The sequence below is a fragment of the Prionailurus bengalensis genome, chromosome F2 (genome assembly GCF_016509475.1).
Source record: "Prionailurus bengalensis isolate Pbe53 chromosome F2, Fcat_Pben_1.1_paternal_pri, whole genome shotgun sequence".
NCBI classification, from domain to species: domain Eukaryota; kingdom Metazoa; phylum Chordata; class Mammalia; order Carnivora; family Felidae; genus Prionailurus; species Prionailurus bengalensis.
Window position 1 is genome coordinate 501,772 of NC_057353.1, and position 19,602 is coordinate 521,373.

Consider the following 19,602-nt stretch of genomic DNA (forward strand, 5'->3'; position numbering starts at 1 on the left):
ACAGGCCTTACCTACCCTCTCTGAGGAGTGCCTGCTATCTCAGGAAGTGTTGTAGATGTCAGTGGTGAATTTAAACACATTACACGACATCTGAGTGCAAACATGGTCCTAGTCGGGAGATGTTGGTTTTGGTCCCAGCTCTGCCAGAGCCAAAAGCATACGTGAGTCATGTGACCTGTGCCTCACTTTCTTTACTGATAAGAGTGGACTTTGCTAGACCTTACGTTCTTTCTACTTTTAAAACTCTGTTTTGCTGTTTTACCTTGTCTTGTGTGGTGTTCCCATGTACAGACACTCCAGGCGTTTTTCGCTAAGTAGTCCCTTTAAGTGTTTTACTTCCCTCGCACTTTTTCTGTGATTAGAACTCCCTGGTCTCTTACTGCCTGCCTTTCAAGAGAGGCACTTTCCTGACATCATCTCATTTTATTCCTTAAGCTGATTTCCCTTCTTTCCTTCCCCCTTCCCTGTTAGTGTCTGTTACAATGTTGTTGAAAAGAGATAGCACACATGACTAAAATACCTACTTTTGTTTAGTAGTTGTGAATGTGCTGTACTCCTATTGGGACATGCACAGCTCTGGCTAATTATAGATTCTGCCCATTTTGCTGTAACTTAAAGTGACTTGACTAATGAATTAGAAGTTGTTCATTAGAATATCTTTTATGAAGAGTTGTAACAACAGAAGGGGCGAGGGTTGAAGGTTGATATTGGAATAAATATCAAAAATAACATGGCAGTAGAGGCACCCTTGATTGTATTTTCAGCTCTTTGTGCCACACAGATTTATAGTATTTCCACATGCAGAGGGTGTGCTGTTCTGTGCAGATGCATGTGCACTTCGGGCCTTCTTCAGGACTGTTTAGAGGAGGGTGGGTATGAATCCCTGAATCTCTGGAGCACTTTTCTAATCGTCCACAATTAGTAATTTACAATTGTATAATTTTTAAAATTTTTCTCAACACACTTATTTTTCAGTTGATGTTTCATTTATAAAAGAGATATTTAAATATTTCTGTACTTTCTCTTTAGCCTTATGATCTTTTAAAAGTTGTTTTCAGTGTGATTTTTGGACACCAGTTTAAACCTATCTTCCAAGCTAAAAATACTACCTACAGTGCTACAAAATAAGGTGGTTTAAATGAGGAAGTTTTTTTTAATAAAGAAGACCTTGCTTTGTGAGTACTCAGAGTGGAAGGAAGCAGTTATGTACACTCAGTGGTCCTATACACTTCACACCTTGGAAAGGCTAACCTATAATAGCCCCTGTCTCAGTCATCTCAGGTTGCCATAACAAAGTGCCACAGACTGGGCGGCTTAAACGACAGACATTGACTTTTCACAGTTTTCGAGCTGGAATTCTGAGATTAGGTTGTCAACCAACATGATCCAGTTCCAGTGAGAGCTCTCTTCCTGGCTTGAAGGCAGCTGCATCTAGCTGTATGCTCACATGACTTCTTTGTGCACAAGAAGAAAGACAGATTGCTGGTGTCTCTTCTTATAAGGATACTAATCCTAATGAATCAGCCCCCCCTATCTTTATGACCCCAATTAACCTTAGTTCCTTCCTTAGAAGCACCATCTCTTTTTATAGATACACTGGAGATTAGGGTTAGGGCTTCACATATGAATTTGGGGGGACATTCAGTCCAAAGCATTCTGCCCCAAGCCTCCTAAAATTCATGCCCTTCTCACATGCAAATGAATTCATTTCATCCCAACAGCCCTGAAAGTCTTAACTCATTCCTGCATCAATTCTAAAGTCTAGTGTCCAAAATCTCATCTATATATCATCTAAATCAGAGGTGGGTGGGAGACTAGGTACCATTCGCCTTGTGGCATAATTCCTCAACAGCTATGAGCTTGTGAAACCAGACAAGTCAATGTGTTTCCAAATACAATGCTGGGACAGGTATAGGATAGACATTCCCATTCCAAAAGGAAGAAATAGGAAGGACGAAAGGGGTAATAAGTCTCAAATAAGTCCAAAAACAACCAAGGAAAATTCCATTAGATTATAAGGCTCAAGGAAAATTCCCTTTGGTTCAGTGATCTGTCTTCCAGGTCTGCTGAGATGTCAGTGTCACCCTCATGGCTCTGTGGGGCCTTTCACCCTTATGGCTTTCTGCAGAGACCTCCACCACTGAGGGAAGGAGGGGGCATTTTAGCCCACCTAAACCAAAAAGGTAGACCCATCCTTTGAAACCCAGGAGAAATAATCAACCCTGCCCCCAGGGCCTGTGGTGAGTGGCAGCCCTGATGGTCCCCTAATCACCTTTGGAGTCCTACCGTTTTTTCGATGGATGATGCACAGTCGCAAAAGAATACCTCTAGGGGCGCCTGTGTGCTTCAGTCCATTAAGCTTCCCACTTGGGGACTTGAGCTCCATTCATGGTCTAGCAGTTCGTGGGTCAGGGCCCTGCCTCAGGTTCCCTGCTGTCAGCACGGAGCCAGAGAGCCTGCTTCAGATCCTCTGTGCTCGCTCTCTCTCTCTCTCTCTCTCTCTCTCAAAAATAAATAAACACTAAAAGAAAAAGAATAGCTTTGTTGTCATGTCCTGCGGAATGAAAGAAGTCCAGCAGCCTTCCTTCATTCTCTCTGGTATCTTTCTCCTTTACTTCAAACTGGTATTGTGTTTGCTGGTCCATCCCACAATCTCTTTATCAAGTGGTAGTCTAGCCACACCCTTGGTGTTCTCTTAGAACATGCTTCCTCATATTTTGCAGTGTGGGCAAGCTGAGAATTTTCTAAGTATTGAAGTGCTGCTTCCTTTTTGCTTAACAATTCCTTCTTCAATTCATCTCTCTCCCATATTTTACTCTTAAGAAGTCCAGAGAACCCAGACTCTGCCTTTTACATTTTGGTTACAAATTTCTGCTGAATATCCATAATCTTGTTGCTCACAAGTTCCATCTTCTACAAAACACCTAGAACACAATTGAGCCAAGTTGTTTGCCACTTAATAACAAAAATTGCTGTCTTAGTCAGTTTGGATTATTATAACAAAATATACTGGGTGGCTTAAACAACAGGTATTTCAGTTTCATAGTTCTAGAGGCTGGGAAGTCCGAGTTCAAGGTGCCAGTTGATTTGGTTCCTGGTGAAAACCAACTTCTTGGTTCGTAGATGGCCACCTTCTTGATGTATCCTCACATGGTGAAGAGAGACAGAGAGAGATCATCTCTCTTGTGTCTCTCTTTGTAAGGGACTAATCCCATTCATAAAAACTCCATCCTCATGAGTTAATTATTTCCAAAAGCCCCACCTTCAAATGCCATCCCATTAGGGATTAGGACCTCAATATATGAATTTTGATGGGGTACAAACATTCAGTTCATAGCAATTACCTTTCCTCCAGTTTCCAGTCATCTCTTCATTTCTGTTTGACACCTCACTAGAATTACCCTTAACATCCATATTTCTAGCATGTACCTCAGAACTCCAACCTCTACCCATTACCCAGCTCTAAAGCTACTTCCACGTTTTTAGATATTTGTTGGAGCAGTACCCAGCTTGAACTATCATAACAAAATACCATAAACTGTCTGGTTTAAACAACAACAGAAGCTGGAAGTCCAAGATCAGGATACCGCCATAGTCGTTTCTTGTGACAGCTCTGCTTTTCCTTGTTTGTAGGCAGCAGCTATCTGGCTGTGTGCTGTTGTGGCCTTTTCTCTCTGCTCCCAGTGAGGCGGGGATTTCTAGTGTCTCTTCTTACACGGACACTAATCCTATCAGATCTGAGCCCCACCCTGTGGACTCCTTCAACCTTAATTACTTTCTTGGAGGTCCTATCTCTAAATACTGCAAAACTGAGAGTTAGGACTTCAACATATGAATTTGTAGGGGACACACATTCAGTTCGGAGTACCCCCTCTTGTCCAGTTTTGTATAAACTTTGCTTAGGAATCTCTTGTCTTCCTGGAACCTTTGTATACTTTTTCTTACTTAGATTCTTTAAAAACTGGACTTTCTATTGGCTCTTCACCCTCTCCTAAACAGTGCAGACTACCTCTGCAGAACAAGTCACGGTGACATTCCTGGTGGTAGCACTGTGACACTGTGATCCCAGGTGGCCGGTGTGCCCTGCTAAATTCTGATTGTTCTCATCGCTATAGACTGTGGTGAATATTCCAATGGCCTGGTCAGTATTGTCTAGTCTTTTTTTTGTATTTTTTTTTTTTTTAGAGTTGGGTTTCAGATTTCTGTTTCATGCTTAGGATTATTGTGGTTTTTGGCAAAGAATATTTTCAACTGGGTGAAAAGGCAAAAAAAAATGTAGAATCAAGAAGTGAAAGCACAATTGTTTATGGTTCAGTAAGCACTTGTGGTTAAGAAATGTGTCTGTTCATCATTGCCAGATGACTTAAAATTTTATGGGAGAACATAAATTTTAAACAAAAAGTAATTGTACTGTTTACAGAATATAAAGATGTGAATTTCTTCAGAATTTAGTTTTTAGGTATTGTAACCTAGACTTCCTGCTTGGGGCTTTCTGAATTCTATTGTGAAATTATATATGAAATGAATCTGATGGTAGCTTATCAAAATATTTACTCAGAAACTAAAGTTTTGACTTAAACATTAATAATGATGCAATATTGCAATTAATAAGAGTCTCACTCATTGAATACTCACAGGAGCATAATATTGCTAGGTGTTTGGGAATCCTTGATAAAATTAGGCATAGTTATAATCTCTCAAAAGAAAAGATAGTATGATTATATACAAACAAATACAATTCATATTTCAGTGCATAAAAAAAGCATTTGTAAAATACAGTGAATAGATAAAGTAGATCATTTGGATTTGATTTTGGAATGTATTGTTTGTTTATTTTTCTTCTTAGAGCATTACTTGAATCACAGTTAATTTGCATTCTCTAGGTGCAGATCATATCCAGTTGAGGTAAGGTGGATTAGTTAAAATCATCTTGGTCAGCAGTGAAATTAAGGCTAGTGAAACAGTCCCCAGAGTTCTTGACATCAGTTTGAATTAGGGTTCACTTAGCTCATATATATCTATTGGTACTGATCCTGATACAGCACTGAGTTTATGGTTTAATGGACAAAAGTATCCATTTTATGTGTGAAAGTGTTGGTAAGAGGAGCAGAATGACATAAAGGAGAGTAATAAACTCAGCTGGATGGAAAAAGAAAACTGTGTTCAGAAAGTTCAACTCTTTCTTAAAAGTATGGTCTAGTTTTTACCTTATTATAGAAATAATTTAAAGATATTAGAGTAAAGCTGGAGAATTTGAGGCTAGAACAGTAAAAAATAACAGGTAACAAAGGTGTTTCTATGTAATGGAAAGTAGTTTGGATTTTTTCTAGTGGATAGCCATTGAAAGCTTCAAGCATGGTGGCAATTGATAAATTTACACTTAAAAAGAGCACCCTAGTGGGCCTTATGTACAATAGTTAGAATGGCCAGGTACTGGACTGGAGAGGTCAGTTAAGGTCAGGCTATTGTATTAGCTAAGAGGCATCTCAGTCTTAATATATCCAAAACTGGTATCTTCATTACCAGTAGTATCCCCTGTTAAGGCCACCCCCCTACACACACACACACACACACACACACACACACACACACACACACAAAGATACCTGGTCATCTAGAAACCTTGCCTGTCTCAGTAGACATTAACTGTGTACTTCCCCTTTCTTAAGCCAAAACAATGGAGTCCTTCTTGACTGCTTTCTCTCATTTCCCACTTGCAGTTCATCAATAAAATTTGGTGGCTCTACCTTCAAAATATGTCTAGTTTTCAACCATTTCTTATCACCTCTGTCCCCACTTCCCAGGTCCAAGCTACTATTACGTCTCCTGGATTGCCACAGTAGCCTTCTTTTTTTTAATTTTTTTTTGCTTTTTTTTTTTTTTTTTTCTTTCAACGTTTATTTATTTTGGGGACAGAGAGACAGAGCATGAACGGGGGAGGGGCAGAGAGAGAGGGAGACACAGAATCGGAAACAGGCTCCAGGCTCTGAGCCATCAGCCCAGAGCCTGACGCGGGGCTCGAACTCCCGGACCGCGAGATCGTGACCTGGCTGAAGTCGGACGCTTAACCGACTGCGCCACCCAGGCGCCCCTTTAATTTTTTTTTTACGTGTATTTATTTTTGAGAGACAGAGTGAGACAAAGTGAGAGTGGGGGAGGGGCAGAGAGAGAGGGAGACACAGAATCCAAAGCAGGCTCTAGGCTCTGAGCTGTCAGCACACAGCCTGACACGGGGTTCGAACTCACAAACTGTGAGATCATGACCTGAGCCAAAGTTGGATGCTTAACCAACTGAGCCACCCAGGCACGCCGCCACAGTAGCCTTCTAACTGGTTTCCCTACTTCTTCCCTTCTGCCCTCAGTCTGTTCTCAGCAAAGCAAATTATGTGCCTTCCTCATTGGCTTCTTCTGATCACACTCACCGGAAATACCCCAAGTTCACACAGTGGCCTTGACCTGTCTTCTTTCTGACCATTGTTCTTTAATCTCCTATCTGCTGCCATTCAGGGTCAAGCAGACTACTTTTAGTCCTAGCCAAAATAGGAGTGGACTCTTCTCTGAAATGGTGGAATGAACCTTTGGGGAAAGCTGAGACTTCTAATGGGGATATTAAAGCCACCAGAAAACCATCCTGTTTCTTTTGGCATTTGGAGGGCCTGAGCATAAGAAGTACTATAGCCGATCATTTGAACTTGAGGCTAGGGGTATTCTCATTCAAATGTATTCCTAGGACTCTAGCCCTTCATTTTATAAGGCTGGGATTTCCTGGATAAATATCAGAAGTTGATAGACTAGGACATAGAATTAGTTAAAGGTATTATTTAAAATTTCACAGGTAACTAACAGACGCACCCACGTAAGACCATTTTGGTACTGGAGGTATGTATCATTTGGGGGGGGGGAAGCTATAAAATACCTTTAATAAGAGTAAAATGTAAACTGATTATACCATGGTAATCCAGAGTGAGTAACAAGGAGAATTGTAATAATCATAGCCAGTGGTAACTGTATCAGAGTATCTGTTCAGGACAGAGGTCCTACCTGTATTGGAAGCAGGTGGACATTAAAATCTCCTGATGTCCATTCCTGAGCCTTGCTGTTCTATCCCCCCAACCTGTGTGTGTGTGTGTGTGTGTGTGTGTGTGTGTGTGTGTGTCTGTCTGTCTGTCTGTCTGCATGTGTCTGTGTGTGCATGTACATGATGGGTGAGGACAGGATGCTGTATAGATTGGGATATCTATGAAGATGAAGAGAGACACGGTAATAATATAGGGGGAAATTCCAGATTACTGTGTAGCCAATGTTTGGATAATTAAATGGAGTAACTTAAAGTTAGTGCAACATTATATTATGTAAAGTATTTCTCTTAGAAAAACTTACAGATGCTTCTGTCTTCTATAGGAGGATCATTTCAGTATCTCCCCACATACTAATTTGTTTCACCTGGTACTTACTTATATAGTGTTGATTAATTTCTTATATAGTACTTCTTGTGTAAATGTTTGTGAAAGTTATCATAGTATTTATTAACTTATCAACATAACCTACTTAAGAGGATTTGAGTTGACTTGTATATAAATGGACCCTGGCAACCTGTACATTTCAAATAAGTCCAGTAGTCTCAGATACATTTTGTTCTTATATCATTTACTTGATTCTTTTGTGGCCTCTTGGTCATTTAAAACCAAATACTTTTAAGAGCAGTTAACTGATAAAATAACTCATTCTTTCACATATTCATTTGGCAAATGTTAGCCTTAAATATTTTCCATTTTTAACTAAGAACTGTTTTATCTGTTGTTCTTACACAGAACTTACAAGACCCTGTAGTATACCTTCCGTATGAACCTGCTATTCCTGTTTCCTAATCATTTAGTCTGCTGTTTTATGTTAATATTTGTGCTCTCCAGTTGAGCTCTGTGGTACTCTTCAGTATTTAGAACTATGACAAGTTAGAGTGCAGCAATCAGTATTGACACTCTGACCATGTCCTGCCAAAGCGAGAGCAACCATTTCTCAGCTGGTTATGCTTTCTTTATATTTTAAATAAGTCTCATGTTTTAACATAATAAATTAGGAAAAAGCATCACTCACAATTTCCTATCTTTAACCAGTATTTACCTGAGAGAAATTTTGGTCCATGTCTTGCGATAACACTCGATTTCTAGGATTCGACCTACCAGTAATTCTCTCTGACCTTAAGAAAGTCATGTGAGCAAGTAACTTTTTCAGTTTTCTTATCTGCCAAAAATGGAGATTAATATCTTCATTACCTATTTCATAGGGTTGTTGTAGGTCAAGTATGATAATAGATTTGAAAATGCCTTGGAAAAAGTTAGTAACAATGACAGTGACCATGGTGACAGTGGCTGCTCTTGTTTCATGTGTGATGGACTAGGCCCTGCACTGTGGTCTTTCTGTGTTCCCTCTCTCAATATTTGCAGTGTTCTTGAGGATGGATAATACTGTCTCTATTTAAAAATGAAGATAGTGTTGGGTGTCTGACTTCGGCTCAGGTTGTGATCTCTTGGTTCATGGGTTCAAGCCCTGCATCGGGCTCTGTGCTGGCAGCGCAGAGCCTGCTTAGGATTCTCTGCCTCCCTTTCTCTGCCCCTCCTCCACTTGTGTGCTCTCTCTCTCTCTCTCTCTCTCTCTCTCTCTCTCTCTTTCTCTTAAAAATAAATAAATAAACATGAAAAAAAATGAGGACACTGTTAAAAAGAAGGTAGGTATAAATAAGGTATTTGAGGATTTCGAAAGGGAAGAAGTAGTTGCTTCTGGCTGGGATTCAGTAAACCCTTCCTGGACAAGGTTATATTTTGGCTGAGACTCACAAATTTTTGGAAAATTTTGCTTTGCCAGCACAGAAATGCCTTTTATGTATCGTCCATTTAATTACAAAATAATCTTTGTTTGTAAAACCAGTATCTCTTATGCCCAGATTTAAAGCTTGTTTCAAATTCACCATTTGTCCTAGGTTGCTTTTTGCTTTTTTATCTCTCACACAAAGAGGAAATTACACTGCCTTATTTTCTTGAGGGAAGGTAGGCTGCTGGTGTGTCCCTAAAACTGTATTGGACAGTGTTCCGTATGAGAGACTTGAGAGTGCTTCTTGGAGAACATTGGAGCCCGTAGTACATCCAGGATGGCACTGATCACCATCTTCGCCAAGCCTGTATGTAAGTCACCAAGCCTGTTGGAGTGCACCAGGATTTGGGTGACAGTCAGTGCTGTTATGCTGCAGTGCACAAGAGTGATCGTCAATAGCATCTGGCATGTTTGTTCTACATTGCAGTGCACCAGGGTTCTGTTGGTGGTCCCATAAGGCATGTTTTTTCTATTTTGTCTATACTGCAGTGTACCGTGGCTGTGGTAATAGTGATACCGTGCAACACGTTTTTATTCCATCCACAGTACACCAGGGCTGTGATGGTAGTACCATTGAGTGTGTTTACTCTTGGGGTGGCTCAGTTGGTTGAGCATCCTACTCTTGATTGTGGCTCAGGTCATGATACCAGGGTTGTAGGATTGAACCTTGCATCAAGCTGCACACTGAGCATGGAAGCTGCTGAAATCTCTCTCTCCCTCTGCCCCTCTCCTCCACTTATGCACTCTTTCTCTCTCTAAAATAAAAGTGTGTGTGTGTGTGTGTGTGTGTGTGTGTGTGTGTATATATATATATATATTTATTCTGTGCTGCAGCGCACGGGCTGTGGTGATAGCCAATACCATGAAACATGTTTATTTTACAAGTCATTTAGTGTTCCAAATCTTCAGCAGAAATCATAGTTTTAGGAATATTGGCAGGATTTATCATAAAAATCTTCAAAGAGAGTGTGGTTAGTAGCAATATGATTCATCTCAGATATGTAAGTATCCCTGGGAGTAATAACTGTGTCTTTCTGTAATGTCTTGCCTTTATAAAATCTGTTGGAGGTTTATAGGGACTGTAGAGTTTGTCAGACTACTGAAAACCTATCTCACTTTTAGAGCCACACAAGACAATAATTAGTGCCTGAGGAGAAAACTCAGGTTGCTCAGGCGAGCCACTGAGCGTGGCTGGACGGTGCCATGGCAGACACTCAGCCACACACAGCCAGGCCACCTGATCTCATGGGCCCTGGAGCTCCAAACAGCAACTGTTGTCAGTGGTTGGTGGGGTAGGTGCCACACGTGCTGCACAGTTTTGGGGGATGAGCTCTGAGCACAGGTCCAAGTTTTAAAAATTCTTAAAATATGTCCACAAATGCTCCTGTGGTTAATGCAGCCCCTAAACTTAGGGCATTTCCCTTTGCTGCTGAAGACCCTAATTCTCCAACCACTGATCTGGCTGCCCTGCATGGGAAAGATGGTGTGTGCACCAGAGCGATGTCTTACGTTATCCTTAATTGTTTTCCTGCTCACCAACTGAGGATGAGCTACGTTTTACTAAAGAAACAACTATCACGGTAGAGGAGGTGCAATGCTTACTTCCTACTTAGTGCCTTTCTGTAATACTTGTTTTCATTACTCCACTTCCCTCCCCCATAGTGACTAGTACCAGCCTGACATTGTGCTTGTTCACATCCTTCCCCCATTCTGTTTCCTTCCTTACCTTAAGAAATAGTAGCAAGATAGGTACATACCTGAGGAAACAGTAGTTGAAGGCAGTGCTCTGGAGCAGTGATGTGACCTTGCTTAATATGCAAACACATGTTACTGACACTTAGAGAAAGGAAGGAATGGAAAATTAGGGATGAGTGGAAAATGAAGAAAAATGAAGAGGAAAAAGAAATGGAAATGAAATTAAATTGTATAACTAAAACTTTGATGTTATTTAAATATTAATTTTCATTATTCACTGTTAACCAGTTGGCTAAAGTGGTAAAGAAATTAATATCAGTATCTATTATATAATTAGCAGGGTACTATGTTAGATACTTAGCTTTTGTTATTTCATTTAATTTTTTTTAATTAAAAAACAGAAAATAGAAAAACATAAGTGTACTCGCCACCTAGAATTAATAACGTGTTTTAATCTTTGGTCTTTTTTTGATTCACGTTAAAAAAAATTTTATGTTTTTATTTCATTTTTGAGAGAGAGAGGCAAAGTGCAAGTGGGGCAGGGGCAGAGAGAGGGGGAGACACAGAATCCGAAGCTGGCTCCAGGCTCTGAGCCATCAGCCCAGAGCCCGACACGGGGCTCGAACTCACGGACTGTGAGATCATTACCTGAGCCAAAGTCGGACGCTTAACCAACTGAGCCACCCAGGCGCCCCCATATTTTTTAATAATAGAAACCATATGAAGTGTGAAATGCTCTTCTTTCTCCTTAGGTATGTGTTTCTATGTATCCTTCTGGCCATATTTATATACTCGTATTACATATATATCTACAACAATAATTTATTGTTTTCTAGGTTTCAAAAAATAATAACATTATGCATATCATGCTCTGAATATCTTGTTTATCCCCTCTCGTTTATGAGATCTCTACATGCTGATAAATAGACATCTGGCCCACTAGTGTTAAGTTCTGTATGGTGTTCTGTTGTATGAACACAGCATGGTTTACCCTTCCTCCTGTTGATTTGTGTTCGGTACACTTTTCTGCTCTTATAAATAGTCCTGAGGTATGCATCCTTGTTTAGGTCTCCTGGTGCTTGTGGCAGTTTCTGGGACACATCTGGGTTTTAGGTTACATACACTGTCAACCTCAGTTCTCTCGCTGAATTCTTTTTTTTTTTTTATTTATTTTTTTTATTTATTTTTTATTTTTTTAACGTTTGTTTATTTTTGGGACAGAGAGAGACAGAGCATGAACGGGCGAGGGGCAGAGAGAGAGGGAGACACAGAATCGGAAACAGGCTCCAGGCCCTGAGCCATCAGCCCAGAGCCCGACGCGGGGCTCGAACTCACGGACCGCGAGATCGTGACCTGGCTGAAGTCGGACACTTAACCGACTGCGCCACACAGGCGCCCCCTTTTTTTTTTTTTTTTTTTTTTAATTTTATTTTTTTCGCTGAATTCTTAAAAATGTTCTTTGAGGGGCGCCTGGGTGGCTCAGTCGGTTGAGCGTCCGACTTCAGCTCAGGTCACGATCTCGCGGTCCATGAGTTCGAGCCCCGCGTCGGGCTCTGGGCTGATGGCTCGGAGCCTGGAGCCTGCTTCGGATTCTGTGTCTCCTTCTCTCTCTGCCCCTCTCCCATTCATGCTCTGTCTCTCTCTGTCTCAAAAATAAATAAACATTAAAAAAAAATTTTTTTAAATGTTCTTTGAGGTACACGTGGGAAAACAGAGGGGTTGAAATGTTATCTAACTTGGCCAACTTAATTAAAAAAAATTTTTTTTTAATGTTTTATTTATTTTTGAGACAGGGAGAGACAGAGCATGAACAGGGGAGGGTCAGAGAGAGGGAGACACAGAATCTGAAACAGGCTCCAGGCTCTGAGCTGTCAGCACAGAGCCCGACGTGGGGCTCGAACTCACAGACTGCGAGATCATGACCTGAGCTGAAGTTGGCTGCTTAACCGACTGAGCCACCCAGGCGCCCCTTGGCCACCTTAATTAATCAGTAGTTAAATTCAGATCAAATTCTACCCATTAAAATTTTTTTTAATGTTTATTTATTTTTGAGAGAGAGAAAGAGAGAGAGAGAGAGCATGAGTGGAGGAGGTATACCTAGAGAGGGAGACACAGAAGCCAAAGGAGGCTCCAGGCTCTGAGCTGTCAGCACAGAACCAGATGCGGGACACGAACCCACAAACCACGGATCATGACCTGAGCCAAGTCAGACACTTAATGGACTGAGCCACCCAGGCGCCCCTCCACCCATTTAAATCTCAAGCCCTAGCGTTCAACATTCCTCAGAAATCCTCCCCTTTAGCCTTTATGATCATTAGAACAGTTGCAACCAGCCCGTCTCCTGCAGAGTCAAAGCAGGTAATGAGGTGGAGGGAGCATATAAGAAAGAAGAATCAGTAAGTGCCCATACTTCCCTTGTTGTGGTTATCAGAAGAGTTCAAGATTTGGCGTAAAACCATGCTGTGTGAAATGATGGCTCTAAGTTTTCTGTGTGTACAAAAATGTTTCTTTATGATGGAAGACTATCTTGTATGTTGCTTAAAATAAAATTTTAATTAAAAGATGTTACAGTGAGTATGTTACTATCTGTTCTCTACTTTGCATAGTATACAGACCATTTTCTATAGGTGGAGAAAGCTATCTTATTTTTTTTTTAATTTTTTAAAGTTTATTTATTTTAGAGAGAGAGAGAGTGGGGGAAGGGCAGAGAGAGACAGAGACACAAAAATCTGAAACAGGCCTCGGGCTCCAACTTGTCAGCACAGAACCTGACAAACTCTGTCAGTACAGAACCCGACGCAGGGCTCAAACTCACAAACTGTGAGATCATGACCTGAGCCAAAGCCGAATGCTTCACTGACTGAGCCACCTGGGTGCCCCTAAAGCTATCTTAATGTGATTCTTTTTTTTCATGACATTTTATTCACAGTTGGACCTTATGTTTATTAGACTTCATTTTGCTTGTTTTTTTCTTCTTCACCTTCTAGGTAGAAAGTCTGGCATATTAGTTGTGAAAATTCTAGAGCTGCATGAGGAATGCACCATCCAAGTTGCTATGTGTGAGCAGTTAGCAGGGATGCAAGCCGACAGCTCTTCTCTAGGTCAGGCCCCCAGGACTGGACTGAAGGTGCTGTTCACCAAGGAGACTGCTTGCCATCTCAGGGGACATCCCCAAGACATCATCCATATTTACCCTCCCTGGTGAGTAGAAAGAACTGATTGTAACAGTCACTAACTGAGTTTGTCTCAAAATGTATTTTTATCATGAACATTTTTGTCACCTTATTATGGAGAAATGCCAGGAAAAAGAAGCCAGGATTTGACATCGATTTTATGTAACAGAAGCACTGAACTGTCTTTGAATGCTTGTTTGTACTTTTGGCAGGAAATTTTTTACAATTTAAGGGCAGAGAGGCAAGGGAGAAACAATCATATCAATATTCCTCTCTAAGTGGTATATTAAGAAATATGGCTTTTTTTTCTTAGAAATTCAATTTTAGTAAGAGGCATTAATGTGACCATATGATAATACACATTAATTTAATATTTCTTTGCTAATCACTTTGAAAGGGATAAAAAGCATAAATTAAGACATAATAGGGTTTGAATCTTTAGGAGCATAAATGGTCATTAATGGGTCAGAAATATTTTTAAGGATACATGTTTGCTTTCTTTTCCATAGGGTGTTATTTTTTTACTACAAGAAGAAGAAAATCATATTATTTTTGAGAGAATGTTTGAGCAGCCTTGTTTTAAGAACTAACTATAAATTTTGTTGGCACATTTTTAAGAGTTTCATTCATCTGTCAAATTCTTAGCATTGAAGTTGACTTACAGGTCTTTAAAGTAAAACTTCCTTCCCAGAGGAGGGATCTATTTTCACTGTGTCCATAGTGAGTTCTCAGTGTTTACTTAAATTCTTCCACAGTCTGTGGATATCATAGGGTAACCTACATTTTATTTTATTTCATTTTGCTTTGTTGTGTTTTTTTTTAATGTATCTTTTATTGAACAGTATAAGACACCTACAGTGTCATATACAAATTATAAGTATACATTTCTTCAAATAATCACAAAGTGACGATGTAATTGCTGCCCAGTCCAAGAAATAGAATACAGTGCACACCTGGGACCACCCCAATCCCCTCTCATTTCCCCCCTTTTCCTCCCACACCAGTTGACCATCATCCTGATTTATGATGCAGTAGACTCCTTTGGATGTTTGAGAACTTCATATAAATAGAACCATACAGTAATCACAAAATATGCATTCTCTTTTGCCTGACTAGTTTCACTTAATATTATGCTTGTGAGATTCATCAGTTTCCTTGGCATTTAACGGTTTGTCCATTTTTATTGCTAGACAGTATTCCATTGTATTAATTTATGCAATTATATCCATCTGTTCTTCTATTGACAGATAGTTAGGTGCCTTCAGTTTGAGGATATTGTGAATAACGTAATGGCCAACTGTCATTCTCTGCGGCTTACTCGAGAATATAATGCCCTTAATTCTCTTCTTTCTGAAATTTCTCATCATCCTAAAACCATGCCATTATTTTTCTACCATGTTAAAAAATTTTTTAATTAATCTTGACGGTACTTCCTCTTCCCACTGTGGCCAAATTGCCCCCCATTCTCCACCCAGCACTCCCCACACCACACCTCCGGCATCTGCAGCCACCTCTGCGCTGCTCCTCTCGTGGTTACTTGTGTGGCCATCATGTCTCCCTGTAGTACAGTGCTCACTCTTGCTCCTCCTCGTGCATTCCTCTGGCTTCTCAATACTAAAGTGCTACCAGGCTCGTCCTGGACCTCTTCTCTACCCTGTCTACCTCACTCACCCCTTTGGTCCTTCCATTTCATCTTTTGCTGTAAATACTAGCCGATCACTGACGCCTCTTAAGACTGTCTGCAGCCCACTCTCCACCTCCTCATCACAGCAGCATCCCACAGCCCCCTTACTGCCACAGCCATGGCTCTACTTGAGTACTGATGGCGTGGCAGAATCAAGCTCCTAACCCTCCCTCTTCTTCCTCACCCTTCCCCATCTCAGGACATGGAAACCACCTTCTTGAGTACATGCACATGTCCTCAACTCTTCTTTTTCTCGTAACCTCCCTTCTGCAGCTCCACTTCCAAATGCACACGGGTCCAGGACTTCTTGCCACCTCTACTGTCAGGACGTTTCCAGGTACTCATTCTCCTCTGGGTTGTTGCAGTCTCTTAAGTCATCTCCCTGCTTCCTTCTTTGCCCTCCTCTGTCTCTTTCAAGATGATTGAAGGAGCAGAGCTATGAATATGCAAGTTGTCGTACCGCTTTTTGGCGCTCCATGCCCCAGTGTCTGCTCACCTCATGCACAAACCCATCCCGAGCTTTGAGGCCTCATCTCCCATCTCTGTCTCCTTCCGCAATTCCATCCTAGCCACAGTACACTCCACCCTGGTCCTCAGATACCATGCAGCTCTCCCCCTGGGGCCTGGATTCTTACCACTCCCTGTGCTGGGGTGCTCTGTCCCACCCCTCCCTGTGTCTGCATGGTCTGCAGTTTTCTTATCTTCTCTGGGCATGTACTCAGCTGTCACCTTCTCAAGAGTCTTCCCCTGGGTTCCATATCTGAAATTGGAAAGTATCCCCTTCCAGGCCCTTTATTGTTCTTTTCCTACTTTATTTGTCCTTTACTGTCCTAGACAGTGCTCCTCCTGTCTAGGGCCTTGTGCCTGTAATTTCTTGTGTTCTTTTGACTGTTTTATTGGAAGTTCTTTTTGGAAGCTTATAGTAAAACTTAGTGATATTGAGAGTATTTGATTTTTACGGTGAATTCTAGTTTTATCTTCTTTATCAATATACATCAGTTTTTGTTTTTATTTATTGTATTTCAACAAAAATATGTATATTGCAACTATGCTGAGTTTATTACAGTGAGACACAGAAGATTCCAACATAGTTATGTTTGGAACTAAATTTAGAAACATTAGTAGACTCTGGATCCTAGCTTTTGCCCTTATAGCTTTTCTTTATTTTATTTATATATCTATTATTATTTTTAAATTTAATTTTGTTTTTTTTTTAATTCAAGTATAATTAACACACCATGTTATATTAGTTTCAGGTGTGCAATATTGTGAGTCAACAATTCTGTACATTACTCAGTGCTCATCACAATAAGAGTACTCTCAAACCTCTTCATCTATTTCACCCATCACCACACCATCCTCCCCTCAGGTAACCACCAGTTCTCTACATTTAAGCATCTGTTTTTGTTTGTCTTCTCTTTTTCTTTGTTCATTTGTTTCATTTCTTAAATTCGACATATGAGTGAAATGCTATGGTATTTATTTGTTTTTCTCCAACTGACTTATTTGGCTTAACATTATACCCTCTAGATCCATCCATGTTGTTGCACATGGCAAGATTTTATCATTTGTATGGCTGAATGATACTCCATTATAGATATACACCACATCTTCTTTATCCATTCATCTATCAGTGGATACTCAGGCTGCTTCCATAATTTGGCTATTGTAAATACTGCTGCAGTAAACATGGGGGTGGCATGTATCTTTTTGAATTAGTGTTTTCATATTCTTTGGGTAAATGCCCAGTAGTGGAATTACCTGATCCCATGGTAATTCTGTTTTAATTTTTTGAGGAATCTCCATATTGTTTTCCACTGTGGCTGCACTAGTTTGCATTCCCAGCATCAGTCAAAGAGGGTTCCCTTTTCTCCACATCCTCACCGATATCTGTTTCTTGTGTTGTTGATGTTAGCCATTCTGACAGGTGAGACAGTTTGCATTTCTCTGATGGTTACATGAGCAATCTGTTCAAGTGTCTGTAAGCCATCTGTGTGTCTTCTTTGGAGAAATGTCTGTTCATGTCCTCTGCCTGGTTTTTAATTGGATTATTTGTTTTTATGGTGTTGAGTTGAATAAGCTCTTTATATATTTTGGATACTAACCCTTTATCCAATATGTCATTTGCAAATATCTTCTCCCATTCAGTAGATTGCCTTTTAGTTTTTTGACTGGTTACTTTGCTGTGCAGAGGATTTTTATTTTGATACACTCCTAATAGTTTTATTTTTGCTTTTGTTTCCCTTGCTTTGGGAGACATATCTTGAAAAATGTTGCTATAGCTGATGTCAAAGAAATTATTCCCTGTGCTCTTTTCTAGGGTTTTTGTGAGTTCTAGTCTCACATTTAGTTCATTAATCCATTTGGAGTTTATTTTTGTGTATGTTGTAAGAAAGTGGTCTAGTTTCATTCTTCTGCATGTTGCTGTCCAGTTTTCCCAACACCATATCAGGAAAAAACTCTCTTTTTCCCATCGCATATTCTTGCCTCCTTTTTTTTGTAGACTAATTGACCACATAATCGTGGGTTCATTTTGGGGCTCTCTATTCTGTTTTATTCATTGATGTGTCTGTGTTTGTGCCAGTACCATACTGTTTTGATTTACTATAGTTTTATAGTATATCTTGAAATCTGGGATAGTGATACCTCCAGGTTGTTTTTTGTTTTTTGGGTTTTTTTTCAAGATTGCTTTGGTTATTAAAGGTCTTTTGTGGTTCCATATAAATTTTAGGATTATTTGTTCTAGTGCTATGAAAAATGCTGTTGATATTTTGATAAGGATTGCCTTAAATCTGTAGATTGCTTTGGGTAGTATCGACAGTTTAACAATATTTGTTCTTCCAATCCATGAGCACAGAATATTTTCCACTTCTTTGTGTCATTTCAGTTTCTTTCATCAGTTTTCAGAGTATAGGTCATTCACCTCTTGGGTTAAAGTTTATTCCCAGGTATTTTATTCTTCTGGGTGCAATTGTAAATGGGATTGTTTTCTTAATTTCTCTTTCTGCTACTTTATTATTAATGCATAGAAATAAGATAGATTTCTGTATATTGCTTTTGTATCCTGCAAGCTTACTGAATTTACTTATCAATTCTGGTAGTTTTTTGATGGAGTCTTTAAGGTTTTCCAAACATAGAATCATGCCATCTGCAAATAATGAATGTTTTAGTTCTTCCTTACCGATTTGGATGACCTTTACTTCTTTTTATTGTCTGATTACTGTGGCTAGGACTTCCAATACTATGTTGAATAAAAGTGGTGTGAGGACATCTTTCTCTTGATCCTGATCTTAAGGGAAACCCTTTCAGTTTTTCACCATTGAGTAGGATGTTAGCTCTGTGTTTTCTGATGGCCCTGATTATGTTGAAATATATTCCCTCTAACCCTACTTTGTTGAGGATTTTTATCATGAATGGATGTTGTTCTTTTTCTTTTTTTTCCTTTTTAATTTAAAAAATTTTTTTTTATTTTTGAGAGAGAGAGAGCAGAAGTGGGAGAGGGGAAGAGAGAGAGGGAGACAGAAAATCTGAAGCAGGCTCCAGGCTCTGAGCTGTCAGCACAGAACCTGATGGGGGGCTTGAACTCACGAACCATGAAATCATGACCTGAGTCAAAGTCGGACATTTAACTGAGTGAGCCACCCAGGAGCCCTGGATGTTGTACTTTTTCAAATGGTTTTTCTGCATGTATTGAAATGAACATATGGTTTTTATCCTTTCTCTTGCTGATGTGATACATCACGTTGATTTATCTTTTCCTTAAATAAGCAGATAAACTCTTAGAATCATTATGTAGGTCCATAAAGCATCATCGTGCCTCCAAATCTCTGTGTCTTTAGTATGGATTTTTCCCCTCTCATTTCATTTAAAAAGAATTTAATTGGTTTTTCTAGTAGGTATTTATACATATGATACAGATTTCAAAATGTATTGAAAGATACGCAGTGAACAGTGAGTCCTTCCCATATTTGTTTCCCAGCCATTCAGTTCTCATCACCCAAAGGAACCACTGATACCAGTCCTTACACACCATCCAGAGATGGTGTTTGTGTATGTGTGTGCATATGCATATACAATATAAACTCATTTATGTATTTCCTGCCACTATTCTTTTTTTTTTTTTTTCAAAAATGGTATCCAACCGTAATACCCTTGTACTATGCTTTTCTATTTTTAAAATGC

The 19,602-nt window shown here is 39.8% G+C and overlaps 1 protein-coding gene across 1 annotated transcript in view; it reads left to right on the forward strand.

Moving 5' to 3' along the window:
- Window positions 1-19,602, forward strand: part of SPIDR (scaffold protein involved in DNA repair) — a 502,960-nt gene that overhangs the window by 213,336 nt on the left and 270,022 nt on the right. The window contains exon 8 of the mRNA XM_043601030.1: window positions 13,551-13,764. Coding sequence (XP_043456965.1) covers window positions 13,551-13,764 — 214 coding nt within the window. The remainder of the gene's footprint in view (window positions 1-13,550; window positions 13,765-19,602) is intronic.